Source organism: Portunus trituberculatus, chromosome 47, assembly GCF_017591435.1.
Source record: "Portunus trituberculatus isolate SZX2019 chromosome 47, ASM1759143v1, whole genome shotgun sequence".
NCBI classification, from domain to species: domain Eukaryota; kingdom Metazoa; phylum Arthropoda; class Malacostraca; order Decapoda; family Portunidae; genus Portunus; species Portunus trituberculatus.
This window is the reverse complement of record NC_059301.1, coordinates 25,775,976-25,793,249: the sequence shown is the minus strand read 5'-3', so window position 1 is coordinate 25,793,249 and position 17,274 is coordinate 25,775,976. Positions and strand designations below refer to the sequence as shown.

Sequence of the window (17,274 nt, the reverse complement as noted above, 5' to 3'; positions counted from 1 at the left end):
AGCAGCAGCAATAATAATAATAATAATAATAATAATAATAATAATAATAATAATAATAATAATAATAGCAACAATAATATTAATAACAATAATAATAATACAAAAACTAACTAATAAACTTACACCAAGGAAAACATTACCACACACAGGATATAGAAACTCGTCAAACACCTCTCTCTCTCTCTCTCTCTCTCTCTCTACTTTTCCTCCAGCTCATTATACCAGCATTCTTCCTTTCACCCTACCAACACCACCCTTACGATCCCCACTCTTTAACACAAAGTTCACGTCCCTATATGCATTCCCTACACAGCCACTCCTACTCCCTTACCTTTCCTTCCCTGTATCTCTATGTATACCCTCCTCACTACCCCTAAACCCACCCCTTATCCTTCTATAGTCTTACCCAATATTCACCCTGACTTCCCATCCCTTTACAGCTCTCCTTGGGTATGTTGTATGCTATACCCAACTCTACCTACCTATCTACTCACCCCTCCCTTCCTTCGTGTCCCCTTTTAGCATGTTAGGGCAACCCACCCAAGCCAAGCCAAGCCAAGCCAAATGCACATGATAATTCGATCATAACAAAAGCAAAGGGAGTCATAAGTAATGCATAAAAGGATTGGTGTGTGTGTGTGTGTGTGTGTGTGTGTGTGTGTGTGTGTGTGTGTGTGTGTGTGTGTGTGTGTGTGTGTGTGTGTGTGTGGAGAGGGGGCGAACCAATCAGAATTCACCAATCACTTTCCTGATTTGCCATTGGTTATTTGAAGAGTTGGCGTCACATCCCATTTTCTGTGATGACTTCAAGCAAAAGGAGGAGGAGGAAGAAGAAGGAGGAGGAGGAGGAGGAGGAGGAGGAGGAGGAGGAGGAGGAGGCTAATGGTCGCTTTTAGCTTTTCCTCCTCTCTTAATCTCTGTGTGTGTGTGTGTGTGTGTGTGTGTGTGTGTGTGTGTGTGTGTGTGTGTGTGTGTGTGTGTGTGTGTGTGTGTGTGTGTGTGCATTAATCATAGCTTACTGTAATAACAACACAGAATCAGGCACACATGAGGCGGGCAAGAGGCGACAAAGTAACAGTAATGTGTGCAGTAGAAATGGAAGGAAGTGGAGTGAAGAACTGGGTGTGGTCGACTCAGACGTGGATGGTGAGGCGGGGGTGGATGTGGGTGAAGGTAAAAACAAAACAGGGCTTGGGGTGGGGGAAAAGTGAGGTGTGGGGTGGATGTAAGAGGTGAGGGGGTGACAAAGGAGGCATGAGGCATAAGGCAAGGAAGGCCGAGTAGAGAGGCGGCGGCCGGACGCCTCTTAGAAAAACTTTCGACGTGAAGACAAGTGTAAACATAAGGCACTCACTCACTAAATGCCGAGAGAGAGAGAGAGAGAGAGAGAGAGAGAGAGAGAGAGAGAGAGAGAGAGAGAGAGAGAGAGAGAGAGAGAGAGAGAGAGAGAGAGAGAGAGAGAGAGAGAGAGAGAGAGAGAGAGAGAGAGAGAGAGAGAGAGAGAGAGAGAGAGAGAGAGAGAGAGAGAGAGAGAGAGAGAGAGAGAGAGAGAGAGAGAGAGAGAGAGAGAGAGAGAGAGAGAGAGAGAGAGAGAGAGAGAGAGAGAGAGAGAGAGAGAGAGAGAGAGAGAGAGAGAGAGAGAGACCCGACTGTCAGATAAACAGACACACAAACAAACAAGTGATGAACATAAGGACACGAATAAACAACCACACATCAAAATGGAAAAGAACAAATGGATATACAGAAAAAAACACCACCTACTATACTTAGCCCTCAATCCATCCAACAACCCACCGACTCAACCACCCAACCATCCATCCATCCCATGCGTGACCTAGCGTGGCACATTACTCGGCCACGGTTTGAGCTACGAACGCAACATTCAAACCCCTTGGGGCAGACACGACTCTGGCCCATGCTCTTAACCCCAACGTTCCCAAAATTACTGTCGATCAAGGTTAGCTGCGGACATATGGCGGAGAGGAGTCTTGGGTACATGAAGGGAGGGTTAAGGGTTGGTTAAGTCAAAGTCTATGCCAAGAATTAGAAGTGGACGAGTCTATGAGCGGTGGCAACGAGTCATAATTTTACGTGTAGAAGCTTTATGTGTGTGACTTTAAATATAGACGTGTGGTGAATGCTTGCTTGCTTGCTTGCTTGCTTGCTTGCCTGCTTGCTTGCTTGCTTGCCTACAGGTAGTGTGTTACGGCTTACGGGGAAAAGAAGGAAAGGGAAAGGAAAAAATAGTGAATGCAAAAATTTAAAGGGGAAGTAAAACATTTCACGGTAGGTTGTGCCAGTGGTTGCAAACACACACACACACACACACACACACACACACACACACAGTATGAAACCATGTATAGGCAAATGAATATGTCAAATGAGGTAACACACACACACACACACACACACACACACACACACACACACACACACGTATAAAACCATGTATAGCCAAAATGAATATGCCGAATGAAGCAACACACACACACACACACACAAGGAAAGGCACTAGACCAACGGAGACAAATCATCTCTAACAGGCCCTTGTTACTCTCGCAGACCAAAGAGAAAACGAGGCAACGATCATTAAGGCAATAGCTATGAACACGCGGGATTTCGGGAACAGCTCGCTCTGTGTTGTACGTTACTACACGTCCATACTTCTTAGCTAACGTACTGATACAGTATAGCCTTCAGGAAGTGGATTGTACAAGTGTCATAATTAGCAGTACACCTGTTTTTAGTAGTTAATCTCTCTCTCTCTCTCTCTCTCTCTCTCTCTCTCTCTCTCTCTCTCTCTGCTACAGTAGAGCTTTCAGGAAGAGCTTTACATAGATATCATAATTAGCAGTACACTCTTTAGTATTCAATCTCTCTCTCTCTCTCTCTCTCTCTCTCTCTCTCTCTCTCTCTCTCTCTCTCTCGCACACACACAAAATCATAGTTCGTGACAATCTGTGATAGCTGCCGTTCCGCGTCCATGCTTTCAGAAACTAGCAATCATATCTATTAAGTACTAAATTTACAACTTAAGTTTTCAATAAAATCTTATCAGGATTCTTTCAAATGCTACCCTTAGTCGCCGTACATGTTACCGTTACTATAGAGATCACGCCGAGATTACAACAAATGACAGTGATTATTAAAGGTCCCTCAGTGTTCACATGGTTTGCTCTGGCGAGTTACCAGCATCCAGAAAGACGTAGGCTACAATCTATTATCGGGCCATGAACTAAGTCTGGTAGCAGTATATAATATTATCAACCCGCCGGCCCCCAAAAAATCTTCGCTATCATAAACACCTGGCGCTCCCCCTCTCCTCTCCTTCCCCCGTAGCATCCATCACTCTATGGTTGTCACGAATGTAAATTAACGGCACGGTAATTACTTATCACACGTCAAGATGGGTGGTGGCGAGGCAGCTCAATGAGGGAGTGTGACGCGAACGTGGCTAAAATGGAGAAGAGTGGCAACATTGCCGGCAGATCGACGTTCCCTGCAAAACGGTGAGGAGGCTGAGGGGCATCTGGGTTGGGTGTGTGGGGCTGTGGAGGCATTAATTTTGCCCCTGCGTGAGCTCCAGTGACCCCAGTACTCACCCCGGCCCGCCCACACCCGCCCGCCGCCCCTCACTCTTCCCGTATTGAAGGCAGTGAACCCAACCCAACCCAGCGTGTCTAGGCGGCCTTCTTCCAGCCTCACCAAGTCACTTTTCTTATGTACTGAAGGATGAGGCACCAGAAGACGCCTACATCATAAATGGCAGATGTTTCTGGATACTAAATCTTCCTTCATTTGTCTTTATATGTGGGTCAAAACGAAAAGACTGACAATAATCTGATATTACCTTCATCACCCTTAATAACAAGTGTATCTCTGGAGCGCTAACTACACTAATTAAACCAACACACGAATACAATACACGGAGAATCTCGGAGCACCATCAAAAACATTACACGCACGCACAAAATATAATAACAAACCGGACAAAAATACCAAGCGTCTTACCTCACTCAGATCCGTTGTTGAGAAGGGAAAAAAATGCAGGAAGAAGGTGTGGGAAGGAGTGGAGGGAGGTGCGGAGACGGGCAAGTGGGAGGGAGGGAGGAGGATTAAGGAGTGGGGATGGAGGTGCGAGGATGAGTGGGAGGCGAGGTGGGGAGAAGGTAAGGGAAGGGCGGAGGGAAGAAGGGATACAAAAGTCAAATGCCGTTCCGGACGAGATCACATTTGCATCCCGCGTCGCATTCCCTCTCTCTCTCTCTCTCTCTCTCCGTACTCCTTAGATGCACCTCAACAAAGGGCGTGAGAGCAATGATAACGAAGGGCCGGCAGGCAATCGGATGGCGGAGTGTGGGCGGAGGGACGTATAGAGGAAGCCAAGGTTGATCGGCTATCCTGTCTGCACAAGTTGAATCACGGGAACTCTGGTCTAGTCGTGTTGCTGTATGTAGTACACTCGGCATAGCATACGTGTTGCAGAACAATAGGATGTACTGTATCTTTCAAGTTCAACACACGGATAACAATGGTCCACTCGTTACACTCTTACGGTAGTTCAGCTCATTATTTCATGTTGGTAGGTCCTGTTGTGCACTGCCCTTACTGGTCGTGACTGTATCTAGCTGGCTATGTTAAGGTATCACGTCATTTCATTCTTAAGGCGTAGGAACCATTTTTCTTCCCCCAAAGGACAACAATAGAGGGTGTAGGGGTGGCGGCCTCAGCTGTTCCCACGGAGGTGACTTCAACTCCCAGAAACATCGATCATATGTTCGTTCCCTCTCTTCCCTAGTCACAATTCCTTCCCACTCTCTCTTCTCCGTTCATCCCCACAACACTCGCTTCACCACACCCACTTCAGTGAAGGTGAAATAACAGTAACGTAATTCTAAACTCGAAAGTAACACGCACACAGACACACAAGACGGTGAGGAACAGGCGAGTGCGTGAGGTTTCCAAAAATGGTCTTCTTTGATCCTCCTCCTAAGACACTTGCCGCCCTTTCAGACACAACTCACCATTAAGCGACAGGGACAAGTCACATGTATTTGTAGCTTAGGTTGGTAGACACAAAATGCAGCTTGAAATGGGGGAAAATTGGGAAGGATGGTCTTGTCGGCACCTGTCCAGTACTGCGGCTTGACCTTGTGTTGAACTGACGGCGAGACGTTCAAAATGCTCCCGGTATTCTTCTATTCACAAGCATCAACGGTTCACCAAATGGACTATATTAAAAACACCTATTCTTACTTATCTACACCCATAGAACAGGAGAGAATGCACAGGAGTAAACGTTTCCCCTACAGATAACCTCTTCATGGTAAGGGGGATGGCAGTGAAGCCTCCTGCCCTGAATGAAAGCCATTATCTCAAGTAATAGTCAAAGTACTCCCAATATAAATGCACTGGACTATACATATAGCATTCATCTACTCCCTAAGCGATAACGAAGTCGTATACTTGTCTTACCTTGAAGTTTTTTGGCTGAAAATACGAGAGCTGCTGTTACTCCCACTACCTTCCAACGTCACGCCTGCCCTCTGCCGTCAACACTCAACACCAGCCTGTCTGGAATGTCTGGAATCCGCCTCCGCCACCCAGCAGCATCTTCACCCACGGGAGACAGACGAAAAAGAAATTTTAGACGATCTTCAGTAATCTAATTTAAATATTTGTTGCTTAACAATTAACGTTGTTGTAAATTAATAAATCAACAACATTAACATATATCTTTTAGGTCACACTTTCCATTTTCCTATGTATTGTATGTATGACTAAACAATTTCCAGATAAACCTATAATACGCGGAAATATATAGCACTCTGACGTATCTTTCATGCAATGCAACAGTTGCATATCGCAGTTAACATGATGTTGCAACAAATATATTAATTCAGAAAGATAGATCGCTCTTACCTCACATCTCGTAAGCAGACCATTCATTTTCCTGTTAGGTTCGTAACATTAAAACAGGAGACAACAAAGTACCATTAATTACGCATGTATCATATCTTCCGCGCTCATTCATTCTTAACTTTCTCCGTAAGGCTTTTTGTGTTTCTCGGCGCAACTATTAAGAGGTTCTTCCTTATTTGGCACAGTGGACACCCTCATTCACTACTATGCATTCCTTTCCACAAAAGTACTACATAGATATAAGATTCATAATACCATCTAGTGGAAATATTTTGAGCAATTAGCTAAAAAAGCCATGGAAAATACAGCAAAGCAGCAGGTCTTTAACACTCCACTATGAATGCCACTTGTATAGACTGTGTATAGCCTCAGACTTTTTTTTAGCATGGAAATTTACTCATGTTATGATTTGTAATTTCGTTTTTTTTTTTTTGTCCCTTTTTGTTCTGATTTAAAAAGATTTTTAACTTTGATCTACTTTATATATAATTTTCATATTTTTAGCAATTAGATCATTATAAAGCCATGAAAATAAAGGATAAAAAATAAATAAAGATAAAACTATAGTTCTGCAAATAAAGTAGGTCTACAATTAAACTAAAATATCTAAAACAAAAGCACTACAAATTATTTGCTTGGGAGGTGTTGGTGTTATGAGCAGAATGGATGAGTAAACTATAAACAGATTTGTTATGTCTGAATGGAAAGAATGCCACCACACTTCTTGCACAATATATATGGCAACGAAGAGATGGAGTGGGGGAACAGATTCTGTGCATGCTTTTATTACAAGCTCATTTTATGAGAGAAGTTAGCTTAGAATATTATATGGATGATAATATATATATATATATATATATATATATATATATATATATATATATATATATATATATATATATATATATATATATATATATATATATATATATATATATATATATATATATATATATATATATATATATATATATATATATATATATATATATATATATATATATATATATATATATATATATATATATATATATATATATATATATATATATATACTATACGGATTATCCTTTCAGAGAAGCCCAAAATACATACTAGGTCTATATAAATAAAAACAAAATGCATTAACATAAGGGCAAAATGCAGTTTCTCTGAATTTAACTGAGATAATATAGATTTCATGAATTGTGTGCTTAAAAACAATTCTAACACAATGATAAGAACAGTAAATTTACTTTCTACTTTTATTCAAATTATCACATAACAGAATGTAGTACATCTTGCAAGGAAAAACTTATCAGGTATATGTAACAGTAGCAATCACTAGTGTAACGTTCATTTTCCCTGGATGCAGAGGAGCTCATTAAACTGGAAAAACCAAGATTATAACACACTGAAGTGCTATTGCTCCTTCACTTGAGAGAGAGAGAGAGAGAGAGAGAGAGAGAGAGAGAGAGAGAGAGAGAGAGAGAGAGAGAGAGAGAGAGAGAGAAATAGATATGGATGGTGGTCGTCATGTTGTCTCAAGATGGGTGAGTAGCATGTCGTTGTTGTTCTCTCTTAATCTTCTGGTTGGTCAAAAAGTCTTTAAAAGACTCCAGTTCCTTCTTCTCTTCAGCATCATCATTATCTAACATTTCATCATGTTCCTCCTCACTATCAGAGCCTTGACGCAAGTAGATTTCTGTGTCTTCCCTGTAGAGGAGAAACATTTATGAGATACAGTGGATAGTTTGAGAATCATAAACAAAGAGTCACATTCTTGATATTAATTTTCAAAATGCATCAGCTAAAAATATGTATATCTATTATATCTGTAATTGATACCCAATCTGATTCCTAAAGAGAATAACCACAACAGATTTTCAGAGGGACCAGCCTCACCAAATTTGGTTTATCATGTCTATATCAATTTTCTCTTTACTTCTTATGAATTTGTTTTTACCCTATTTCCTTCTGGAGGATGGTTACAATAGAAATATTTTCACGTTTTCCTGTTCTGGTGTTCACCATTGTATTAGTAGGAATGTGATACTTCATAAAAAATATCACCTTCCCATTAATATTCATCAACTCTGACCATTAAATTTACTTTTTTCTCACAGTTTGTTTTATTCAATCTAGTTTATGTAAACTGCCTCCACAAAGTTACTCATCTTAATATGGATTCAGATCACTTCAAAATACGACAGCTCACACATACTACAGCTCAAAAATCTATTACTTTTCTGTTTCATTCTTACTAAAATTTCAATACATATTCACACTATTCTCTCCATCCCATCGGGACATCTTATATCCATGACTACTGTACTCCATTCCATGTTTAAATATCAGGGGCATCTTGATAGTATAGTGGACCTAGAGTAACTTAGTATTCTGGGTGTTGGCTGTACCTGTCTGCACTGTTGCATTTCATCTAAACCCCTGAATGATCAAGAATGAATGATCTGACCTGAACTATCTCAGTACAACCAACAGGATTCATGTGTCAAGAATTTGGGAAAGCAATGCTAAACAATCTACATGTATACATAGTTAAGTGTACTGGGATATATAAAGTACTGCTATTCCATTATCAAACTGAAACCCATTGAAAAAAAAAAATAAATAATGGTATACATATTACAACTTATAATCTTGAAATAATAAAGATAAAGGATCACAGTATGAGACAAGCTATAAGTACCAAATAAGGCTGTATACACTATATGTAGTGTATTGGTTGCACAAAACCAAAAACAGTGCTGTTAAATCATACAAGCCACAAACAAGAACAATGAAAACAATATATATATATATATATATATATATATATATATATATATATATATATATATATATATATATATATATATATATATATATATATATATATATATATATATATATATATATATATTGAATGTATAAATGGGCAGGAGATGCTCTCTTAAACATGTTTCATTAAAAGTGATACTTAACTCAGCATTACCTATCTTCTTTAATAAACTCTTTTTCTGCCTATGGAGCATCTTATACTCTTTAGTGAGTATGTTGATGATTTTCACATAGGATATCATCTTCGCCAGATGGCGATTTCGGGTCCTAGACCCTTCTTCAGTGGTTATGGAGGTAGTAGTCATCACGTGCTATATTTATAAGGTTGGCTGGCAGCTGAGCACAGTCAGCTCGGCCTCTGATTGGCTGCGTGCTGGTGTGTTCTCCCATCGCTTCATACTTGGGAGCGCTTGCATATCTAAGTTTTGTATGTTGGAGCCAAACCTCAACATACAAAACTTTGACATGTAAGCGCTCCCAAGCATGAAGCGATGGGAGAACACACCTGCACGCAGCCAATCAGAGGCCAAGCTGACCGTGTTCAGCCACCAGCCAATCATATAAATATAGCACGCGATGACTACTACCTCCATAGTCACTGAAGAAGGGTCTAGGACCTGAAATCACGATCTGGAGAAGATATCCTATGGGAAAATCATCAACATACTCACTAAAGAGAATAAGACACTCCTTAGACAAAAAGAGAGCTTATTAAAGAAAATAGCTAACGGTAAGTTAAGTATCACTTTCAACGAAATATATATATATATATATATATATATATATATATATATATATATATATATATATATATATATATATATATATATATATATACAGGCAACCCTACTTAATGAACGGGTTGTTTCTAAAAAAACATTTGTTAAGCGAATTTTCTTTAAGCGAACCAATTATAACAAGTTTAACCCCTGACTTGAACTTCCGTGCATCATAATACAGTAAAAAGGTTTAACCCTTATGTTCCGGCGATCGTATATGAACGATTGCATCAGTGCGTCCGTAGGGACGGCGATAGTTCCCGTGATCAAGAATTTTCGCGCCTTATGTTTGAGCTCCACGCGCGGTTTCTCAAGTCAGATGGCGAGTGGAAGTATCTGGCTTCTTTTTCCACCCGTAGTGTTGCCACTAGCTCTGTATATTTAGGGGTAACGAAGCTATTCTCCCATTCTGAGGGCGACACTTGGCAACCCCAGCGACCCGCCGTGTTGAAAGCACCCTGATAAGAGCGAAGGGACGTCTCAGTTCATAACTCACTATGGAACAAGACAGATAATTTCTGTTTAGCAGTGCTTCTGACCCTGACTACAGTGACAGTGATTATGAGGAAGAAACTGAAGAAAGCGAAGACAGCAGTAGTGAAGACTCGGAAAATGATTCAGAGGATCCACCTGTTTTCTCAGAACAGAGAGAAGCCAGAGATAGTGGTGATGGAGAACAGACTCCAAACATCGTATTGAGAACCCAGAGTGGCTCACAGAGACGCAGGCATGCCTCTCATGTTCTGGGAAGACGATCAAGGGTGTGTGTGTGTGTGTGTGTGTGTGTGTGTGTGTGTGTGTGTGTGTGTGTGTGTGTGAGAGAGAGAGAGAGAGAGAGAGAGAGAGAGAGAGAGAGAGAGAGAGAGAGAGAGAGAGAGAGAGTGTGTGTGTGTTTGCGCGGCGTCATCGCTCACCGAGCTGTTTCTGCTTGACGGATCACACAGCGGGCGGAGGAGGAATCCTTGATAAAGCAATAACTAAACTTTCAAAGGTCACATCGAGCTAGAAAGTACATCATTGTATTCAGAATAACAAAGAGAAAATAATTATTAGTATTCAAACAGTCTTCTGACAATTTCAAGGTTTACCATTTTTACCTGTCATGGGATATTGGAAAATAGTTTAATCACCGGAACATAAGGGTTAATGAAAGCAAAAATTATGAAGTTAAACATTTAGGCAGTTTAAGTCATTATATTATAATGTACACTAATGTATGTATGCAAGTAACTTTATAATGGTGATGATCTTAAATTTATGAAGGGAGGGAGAGTGGAGAGGGAAAGACACTAGCCAGCAACCTGTGGTATGTAAACAAAGGACGCATCATTGTACCGCATACAAAACTTATGTACCACATTTCCACAAGGCTTTCCATTTTATTAATTGCCGAGTCACAAGTTCAGGTGGTTCTTTTAGCTTGCAAGGAAGATACAGTCTCACCAGCCTTCTTAATAGAGTCTGGTGACTTGAAAATAGCAGAGACAGTAAATGGAGTCAAGCTATGGTGGCAAGCAATGCTATTGGTTTTCTCCCCTCTCTCGTGTCTGTGAATAATATCCAGCTTCACTTCGAGAGTAAGAGACTTCCTGGTCTTCTTAGCAATGCTAATTGACATTGCAGGACGTTTTGGTGGCATGTAGAGCAAGGGAAGAGGAGCTGCTGCTGACGCTTTTATTATTTTGAACTAGAGGGAGTGAGTGGTGTGTGTTTTGTCCATGAGAGGCGCTGGTGTATTCAAAAGCCTGTCGGCTTGCATGATACAGTGGGGCTTTCAAACTTGGATAAAATTACCTGAATAAAATTTTGTTAAAGCGAGTTTGATGTTCGTCAGACGAGCAGATGGCAGTAAAATAAAACGTTTGTTGTAGCGAAATTTCGTTGTGTGAACGTTCGTTGAGTGGGGATTGCCTATATATACATATAAATATATATATATATATATATATATATATATATATATATATATATATATATATATATATATATATATATATATATATATATATATATATATATATATATATATATATATATATATATATATATATATATATATATATATATATATATATATATATATATATATATATATATATATATATATATATATATATATATATATATATATATATATATATATATATATATATATATATACATATATATTAAATATTCTAAATAGCTACAAATATACAGACACAACAAGGATTCACAATAAAGACTTACAACACATAATACTAACCTGATGGCCTTCCTTATAGTGCACAGGCCCTCCTTCTCCAAGTCCTTATTAATTTTTCCTATGTTAGCCTTTTGTTGCTGTTCCTTCTCCTTTTTCTTCTTGTCCTGTAGAGCTTCATATTCAGCCCGGTACTCCTCATAATCCTTGGCTGCTTCATCCACTAGTGTCATGAAATTGTCTATGCCCTGCAAATGAAGGTATATCCAAGTAGTGGTAGCAAAGGTATGAAAACATTGGTAAAAAATTCATTATAAGTACAAAAATGGAGACTTTTAGAATTTTATTAAGAAGATGGTTTAAGCGTTGAAAGAATAATGGTTGCAGAATGTAATAAAAATGACCAACTAATAAGTAATGAATAATAAAAGAAAAAAAAAGAATATGGAATTACAGCACTTTAAAACCATATCATCAAATGTATCAAATCACGTGAATGACCAAAAGGCATTGATAGACTAAAAGAAAACAGAAAAAACATTTAAAGAAAAAACTAACATGTAATTAGACATTTATAAAAAGTTAGTTGAGTTTTTAAGCCATGAAACTGATTTATGTCATGTCTTCACATAAAATTAAATTCACAATTTTCTTTGTTTCTGATGTGACAGAGCATGGCTTAACAGCTTCTACATCATAACAGACCCCTCCCTTTTACTGTCTGATAAAATCACCTGACTGGAGAAAATGTATTGGAAACTCCTGTACAAACTTTCAAGTTTGCATCCCCTTTAAGAAGTATTCATAACTATTTCTTCAGAAACATTCCTCTCATATTTAATGTTTTTCCACTTTTGTCCATCCTGATAACTATCACACTGCTCTTCTATCATCTCTACATACCCAGACCATTGTAATACTTCCTGCTCTGTTTGATCAAGTCTCTTTCAGTACATTCTAGCCTTCCTTTGCACTTCATTCATTACTCTCTCCATAGTTATGTGTTGCTCATGCAAAACTACTCACTAGTTTACATGCAATGGACATAGCATGCATTGCTTTTCTTTTTACTTACCTCCCCTGTATATGCTGAGACACCACATGCCTTAATGCAGCTGTAGAACTCCTCTAGTGCTAAGGAGAGTGACCGTGTCAAGTTGGAGGCATAAGATGATTCAGCTGCAAGTGCTTCCTGAAACACTTCAAAGTCCTGCATCCACTCTAATGCATACTTGCAATCCACTACATCAATTTTGTTCATGGCAATGATAAAAGGCAACTTGTACTTATAAAGGATGGAACAGGCATAAAGCATGTTGGACATAAAAGTCTGAGGTTTGGTGGAGCGCACAATGTCTAGCACGTACACGATGACAGTGGGATAGGTGGCTGCCAATGCTCCGGCAATAATTGGTCCTGATGCAGACCAATTAAAGACTTCAATCTGACCTGGTGTGTCAAAGAGCACATAGTCAAGATTGTCTGCTCTGCCAGCCAGTAGCCGCATCACCTCATCAAACATGGTGGAGAAGAGATTCAGGGAGGTCACTATGCCTCCATTAGGACCCAAACCATACTGCTTCATCACCTGAAAGAAAATTAATATATTAAATCTAAACTATTATATACACATCTTAATATAATAAATGTCCAATTAAGTTAATTGTTTTCAGAGCAATTCAACACTCTACCAACCAATTCATAACAACTAGTCACTGCAACAAATGAGTGATTATGGATGATCTGCGCTGACACTATTTATATATCAAGCCAATGCCTGTGGTTGTGTTTATTATGGCACAACTACTTACACAATTGTCTATCTGAACTAGTGTCAGTCAATATACATTCTAGTATTTTACATTTCAGCAAACTACATTTTAAAAAATAGACTACAAAGGTTTTACGATGATAGTATAACCACATCCCAGTGATATTTCCACACTGGTGCAGTAGTTTTCGAAGTTAAGTGGTAAATGATTAAGATTAATTTGGGCAGTTATTTAGTGACCGATAGCACAATGGCCATAGGCTAATGATCATAGTAGTCTTGATACCTAGCTATATGAATAAGGTAGTGCACTTTTGTTTTCCTGTTTTCTTTCTTATGTAAGAGAAGGAAATCTGGCTAAAATGTTCTCTTAGATGCCAGTCCTCGAGCAGGTCAGAGAGAGAGAGAGAGAGAGAAAGGTTACTTTCTAGAATTACAGGGTATCTCTGCCTATTCTAAACTCAGCACATGAACAAATCAGCCAATTATGTGTACCAACTTGATCCATTTTGTGTAGCAACTCAACTCTTTGTATTGTACAAAAAGAAATATTTACTGAGACATGAAATACTTTAATAATATATATATACATATATATATATATATATATATATATATATATATATATATATATATATATATATATATATATATATACCAATCTTTATTTTTATTGATAAAAAAAATGTGAACATAGAAAAGGAAATGGAATGAATTAACTCATGAGGGTTTGACTGTTCACAAGAATGTGTTAGTGTGAGTTGTCCATGAAGTCTAGGATGAGCTGGCTCTGTTAGTTACGATCAGTAATCATGAGAATAAAACTGATGATCCGAATGGTTCACTAGGTGGGCTGAGCCAGTAAAAATGAATGGTCTGAGATGAATGCACATTGTTCTCTAACTCTATTGAGCCTCTCATGATTTAAAGAAGTTATCATGCCTTCAAATCAGTTCCTCACTATTTCTATGGATGGTCCACTGAGAACTTGCCTCAAATACATACCTCCTTGTAATTAACAGTGTCCCGAATGTCAATATAACTAACATAAGGGACACTGTCTACTGCAGGGTCAAGGTTGATGGTGTAGTGACGACGCCGCACATTGAGGTGAGCATCTAGGCGCCGCAGCAACGAGGTCTTCCCAGACCCAGCCATGCCTAGGATCAGCAGGCACACGGGCTCATTTCCTTTGCTACCCCCAGCCTGTTGCTTTGGAGAGGCACCCGTTGCTTGCTGGTCTGAACTGGAGGCTACGTGGGAGGATGCATCTTGGGTAGGAGCTTCACTAGCCGACAATAAGCGATCATTTGTAGCAGACACCTCACCAGGAGACACCTGAGATTGACTTGTGTTGGAGGAGGCACTGTCAATGGGGGCTGTACTGGGTTGGCTGGGCACGGTCTTTTGCTCTCCCGTCTCCGTCGTCACCTCCATGGACTCTTTGTCACTTTGCTCCATATTCTTTTCCTTGCGACCTTATGCACTCTAGTTCTTGTTGTTATGGTTCAGTTCAGTCTTCCCACTTGTTTAGCTATAGTCCAGAAACGTCTGTATGAGGCAGCATGGCAATGAAACTGTAAACAAAGCGTATAAATAGCACGTCTCAATTTAGGGATAAAAGCTGTTATATCTTTGAGATGCTAATTATTTTAAAACTTTATAACGTTCAAAATTGAAATATATTTTGTGTTAAATTTTATTATTTCCTAATACAAATGCTAAATGAAAGTAAAATTATTGCAGGTATAGGATTGTCCCCGGTCTCAGACCCACGAGTGACAATAACAGAAAAGCCATGGCGGGCGAGAGGAAAGGGAGGATTCGCATCGAAGAAAAACTTAAAAGATATGAGAAGATTGACTTTCTTGGCGAGGGACAGGTAAGATATTGCTGAGAACTACCATATCAAATTAATGGTTCGTTCTCGGTAGGTGAAACTTACTCTGGTTCATTGTAATAACACGTTATAGCGCTTCACCTGTTTCCACTCAAGAAGACAAATCTACTGTTTGATTGACACTAGAGCTGATTCATGTGGAATATTTATCATACCAGCTAACGGTCCAGTATAACTCGGGCGCCATATATTTCGACTATTTTCTCCCAGCCTTTTACAAAACACTATACATAATACGATAATATAAAGTGCCGGATAAATGCCACTAACCCCTACCCCGAAGCTTGGGGACCTGTGGGAATGCGGTTTTCAGGTGGCGTAGGTCGAAACGAGAATTTTTTTTTTTTTGGGGAGTGTATTATCGGAATCACTCAAAATACAGCACATTATGTAAAGCATGGTAGTAAAGTTACGTTAGGTAGTTGTTTATTTTCTGCCAAGACGTGAACTTTTTACATTATTTGTGTTATTATGATTGAAGAATTTACTTCAAGTGCGTATTTTAAGTGATTTTAGTCACACATTTGCCATGTTTTAGGTGAGTCTGATAATAACACAGGTTTACAGATAAATTGAGGCAAGCATAAAAATAATTCTTGTAACTTAATTTTGAAGTGCTGATTTCAGATTTGAAGCCAATTTTTCAGTCATCACCACTAGTTTATGAGATATACATGTATTCATGTACATGAATATTGGACTTCTTATGAGTATGCAAGCAGGCCTCACAAAGTACTGTTGCTTTCTCTGTCTCAGAGACAGTCAGGCTGTATCCAAGCACTACAAACAGAAGGACTAAGGCTCTAGAAGCAATTTCGTGCCTGGTGAACAGTGTCCAAGAAAATCCTCTGGTATACATGAACAAGGTGCTTCTTCCTCCTCTTCATATCAAGCTAGGTTTAATAAAGAATTTAATGAAGGCCATGGACAAAAATGGTATTGCCTTCCAACACTTGTGCACTCTGAGTTCTGCTAAGCTCAAGGAGGGCATCTTCGTCGGACCTCAGATCCAAAAGGTGATGAAGGATATGAACTTTGAGGAGCTTCTTACCAAAAAGGAACTGAGAGCATGGGAAGCATTTAAGTCAGTCTACAATGGCTTCCTTGGTAACACATGGGTACCAGATTGAGAAATGGTTTAAGTCTTAAGGATATGGAATGCTGAATGTCACTCAAAATTCACTTTCTCCACTCCCACCTCGACATATTCCCTCCAAACCTCAGGGCAGTGAGTTATGAACATGGAGAAAGGTTCTACCAAGATATTACTAAGATGGAGAGCAACTACCAAGGCAAGTGGAATCCCAGCACGATGGGGGACTTCTGCTGTATGCTCTTATGTGATATCCCAGAGGCAAACTAAAGAAGATCATCCAGAAAAAACTCAATTCTAAATGTCTGCTGTACTATGATTTGTGTATTGTGTGTAGTTCCATCAGTGTTCTGTATCTATGTTGCTTTTTTCTGTAATATGCCTTTGTAACAGATGTAGTAAACACATTATATTTTCCATTTGTATGCAGTATAATTGTAATAAGGTATGTGAAACCAAAAAACTAGAGGTGATAGAGCAAAACTGTTCAGAAATTTGAATTCACATCAAAAATTAGTAAAAGACACTTATTCACATCTTTGCCTCAAAGCAAAAAATATTTATTTATTTATTTATTTATTTTATTTATTTATTTATTTATTTTTTTTTTTTTGTAAACCAGTGTAATTTACTCCCTGGAAAATATTAACTTTCGTCTTACCCCGCCCAAAAATCCCACTTTCCCACAGGTCCCAAGCTTGTTTAGAGTAGAGGGTTAATGGCATTTTTCCATCACTTTATACTTTGTATTGTATTGTATGCATACAATGAGTTTTGTGAGTGTCTGGATATTTTCTGCCA

At 39.0% G+C, this 17,274-nt stretch overlaps 3 protein-coding genes across 5 annotated transcripts in view; 1 reads left to right on the top strand and 2 right to left on the bottom strand.

The window, feature by feature from the left end:
* LOC123520718 (ligand of Numb protein X 2-like) overlaps nucleotides 1-5,588 on the bottom strand; it is a 157,465-nt gene extending 151,877 nt beyond the window's left edge. For 2 of the 3 annotated variants that reach the window (XM_045283263.1, XM_045283266.1), the window contains exon 1: nucleotides 5,482-5,588. The gene's annotated coding sequence lies outside the window, so the exon portion shown is untranslated. Of the gene's footprint in view, nucleotides 1-4,017; nucleotides 4,041-5,481 lie in introns of those variants that run through there. The other variant, XM_045283265.1, reaches the window with a different exon arrangement.
* Nucleotides 5,589-7,158: 1,570 nt separating this feature from the next.
* The window catches only part of LOC123520550 (GPN-loop GTPase 1-like), an 18,328-nt gene continuing 8,212 nt past the window's right edge, over nucleotides 7,159-17,274 (bottom strand). Inside the window, exons 2-5 of the mRNA XM_045282911.1 lie at nucleotides 14,486-15,057; nucleotides 12,785-13,297; nucleotides 11,773-11,957; nucleotides 7,159-7,623 (exon numbers count right to left, since the gene is read on the bottom strand). Of these exons, the coding sequence (XP_045138846.1) occupies nucleotides 7,452-7,623; nucleotides 11,773-11,957; nucleotides 12,785-13,297; nucleotides 14,486-14,941 (1,326 nt within the window). The 5' untranslated portion in view covers nucleotides 14,942-15,057 and the 3' untranslated portion in view covers nucleotides 7,159-7,451. The remainder of the gene's footprint in view (nucleotides 7,624-11,772; nucleotides 11,958-12,784; nucleotides 13,298-14,485; nucleotides 15,058-17,274) is intronic.
* Nucleotides 15,216-17,274, top strand: part of LOC123520551 (cyclin-dependent kinase 7-like) — a 9,694-nt gene continuing 7,635 nt past the window's right edge. The window contains exon 1 of the mRNA XM_045282912.1: nucleotides 15,216-15,362. Coding sequence (XP_045138847.1) covers nucleotides 15,279-15,362 — 84 coding nt within the window. The 5' untranslated portion in view covers nucleotides 15,216-15,278. The remainder of the gene's footprint in view (nucleotides 15,363-17,274) is intronic.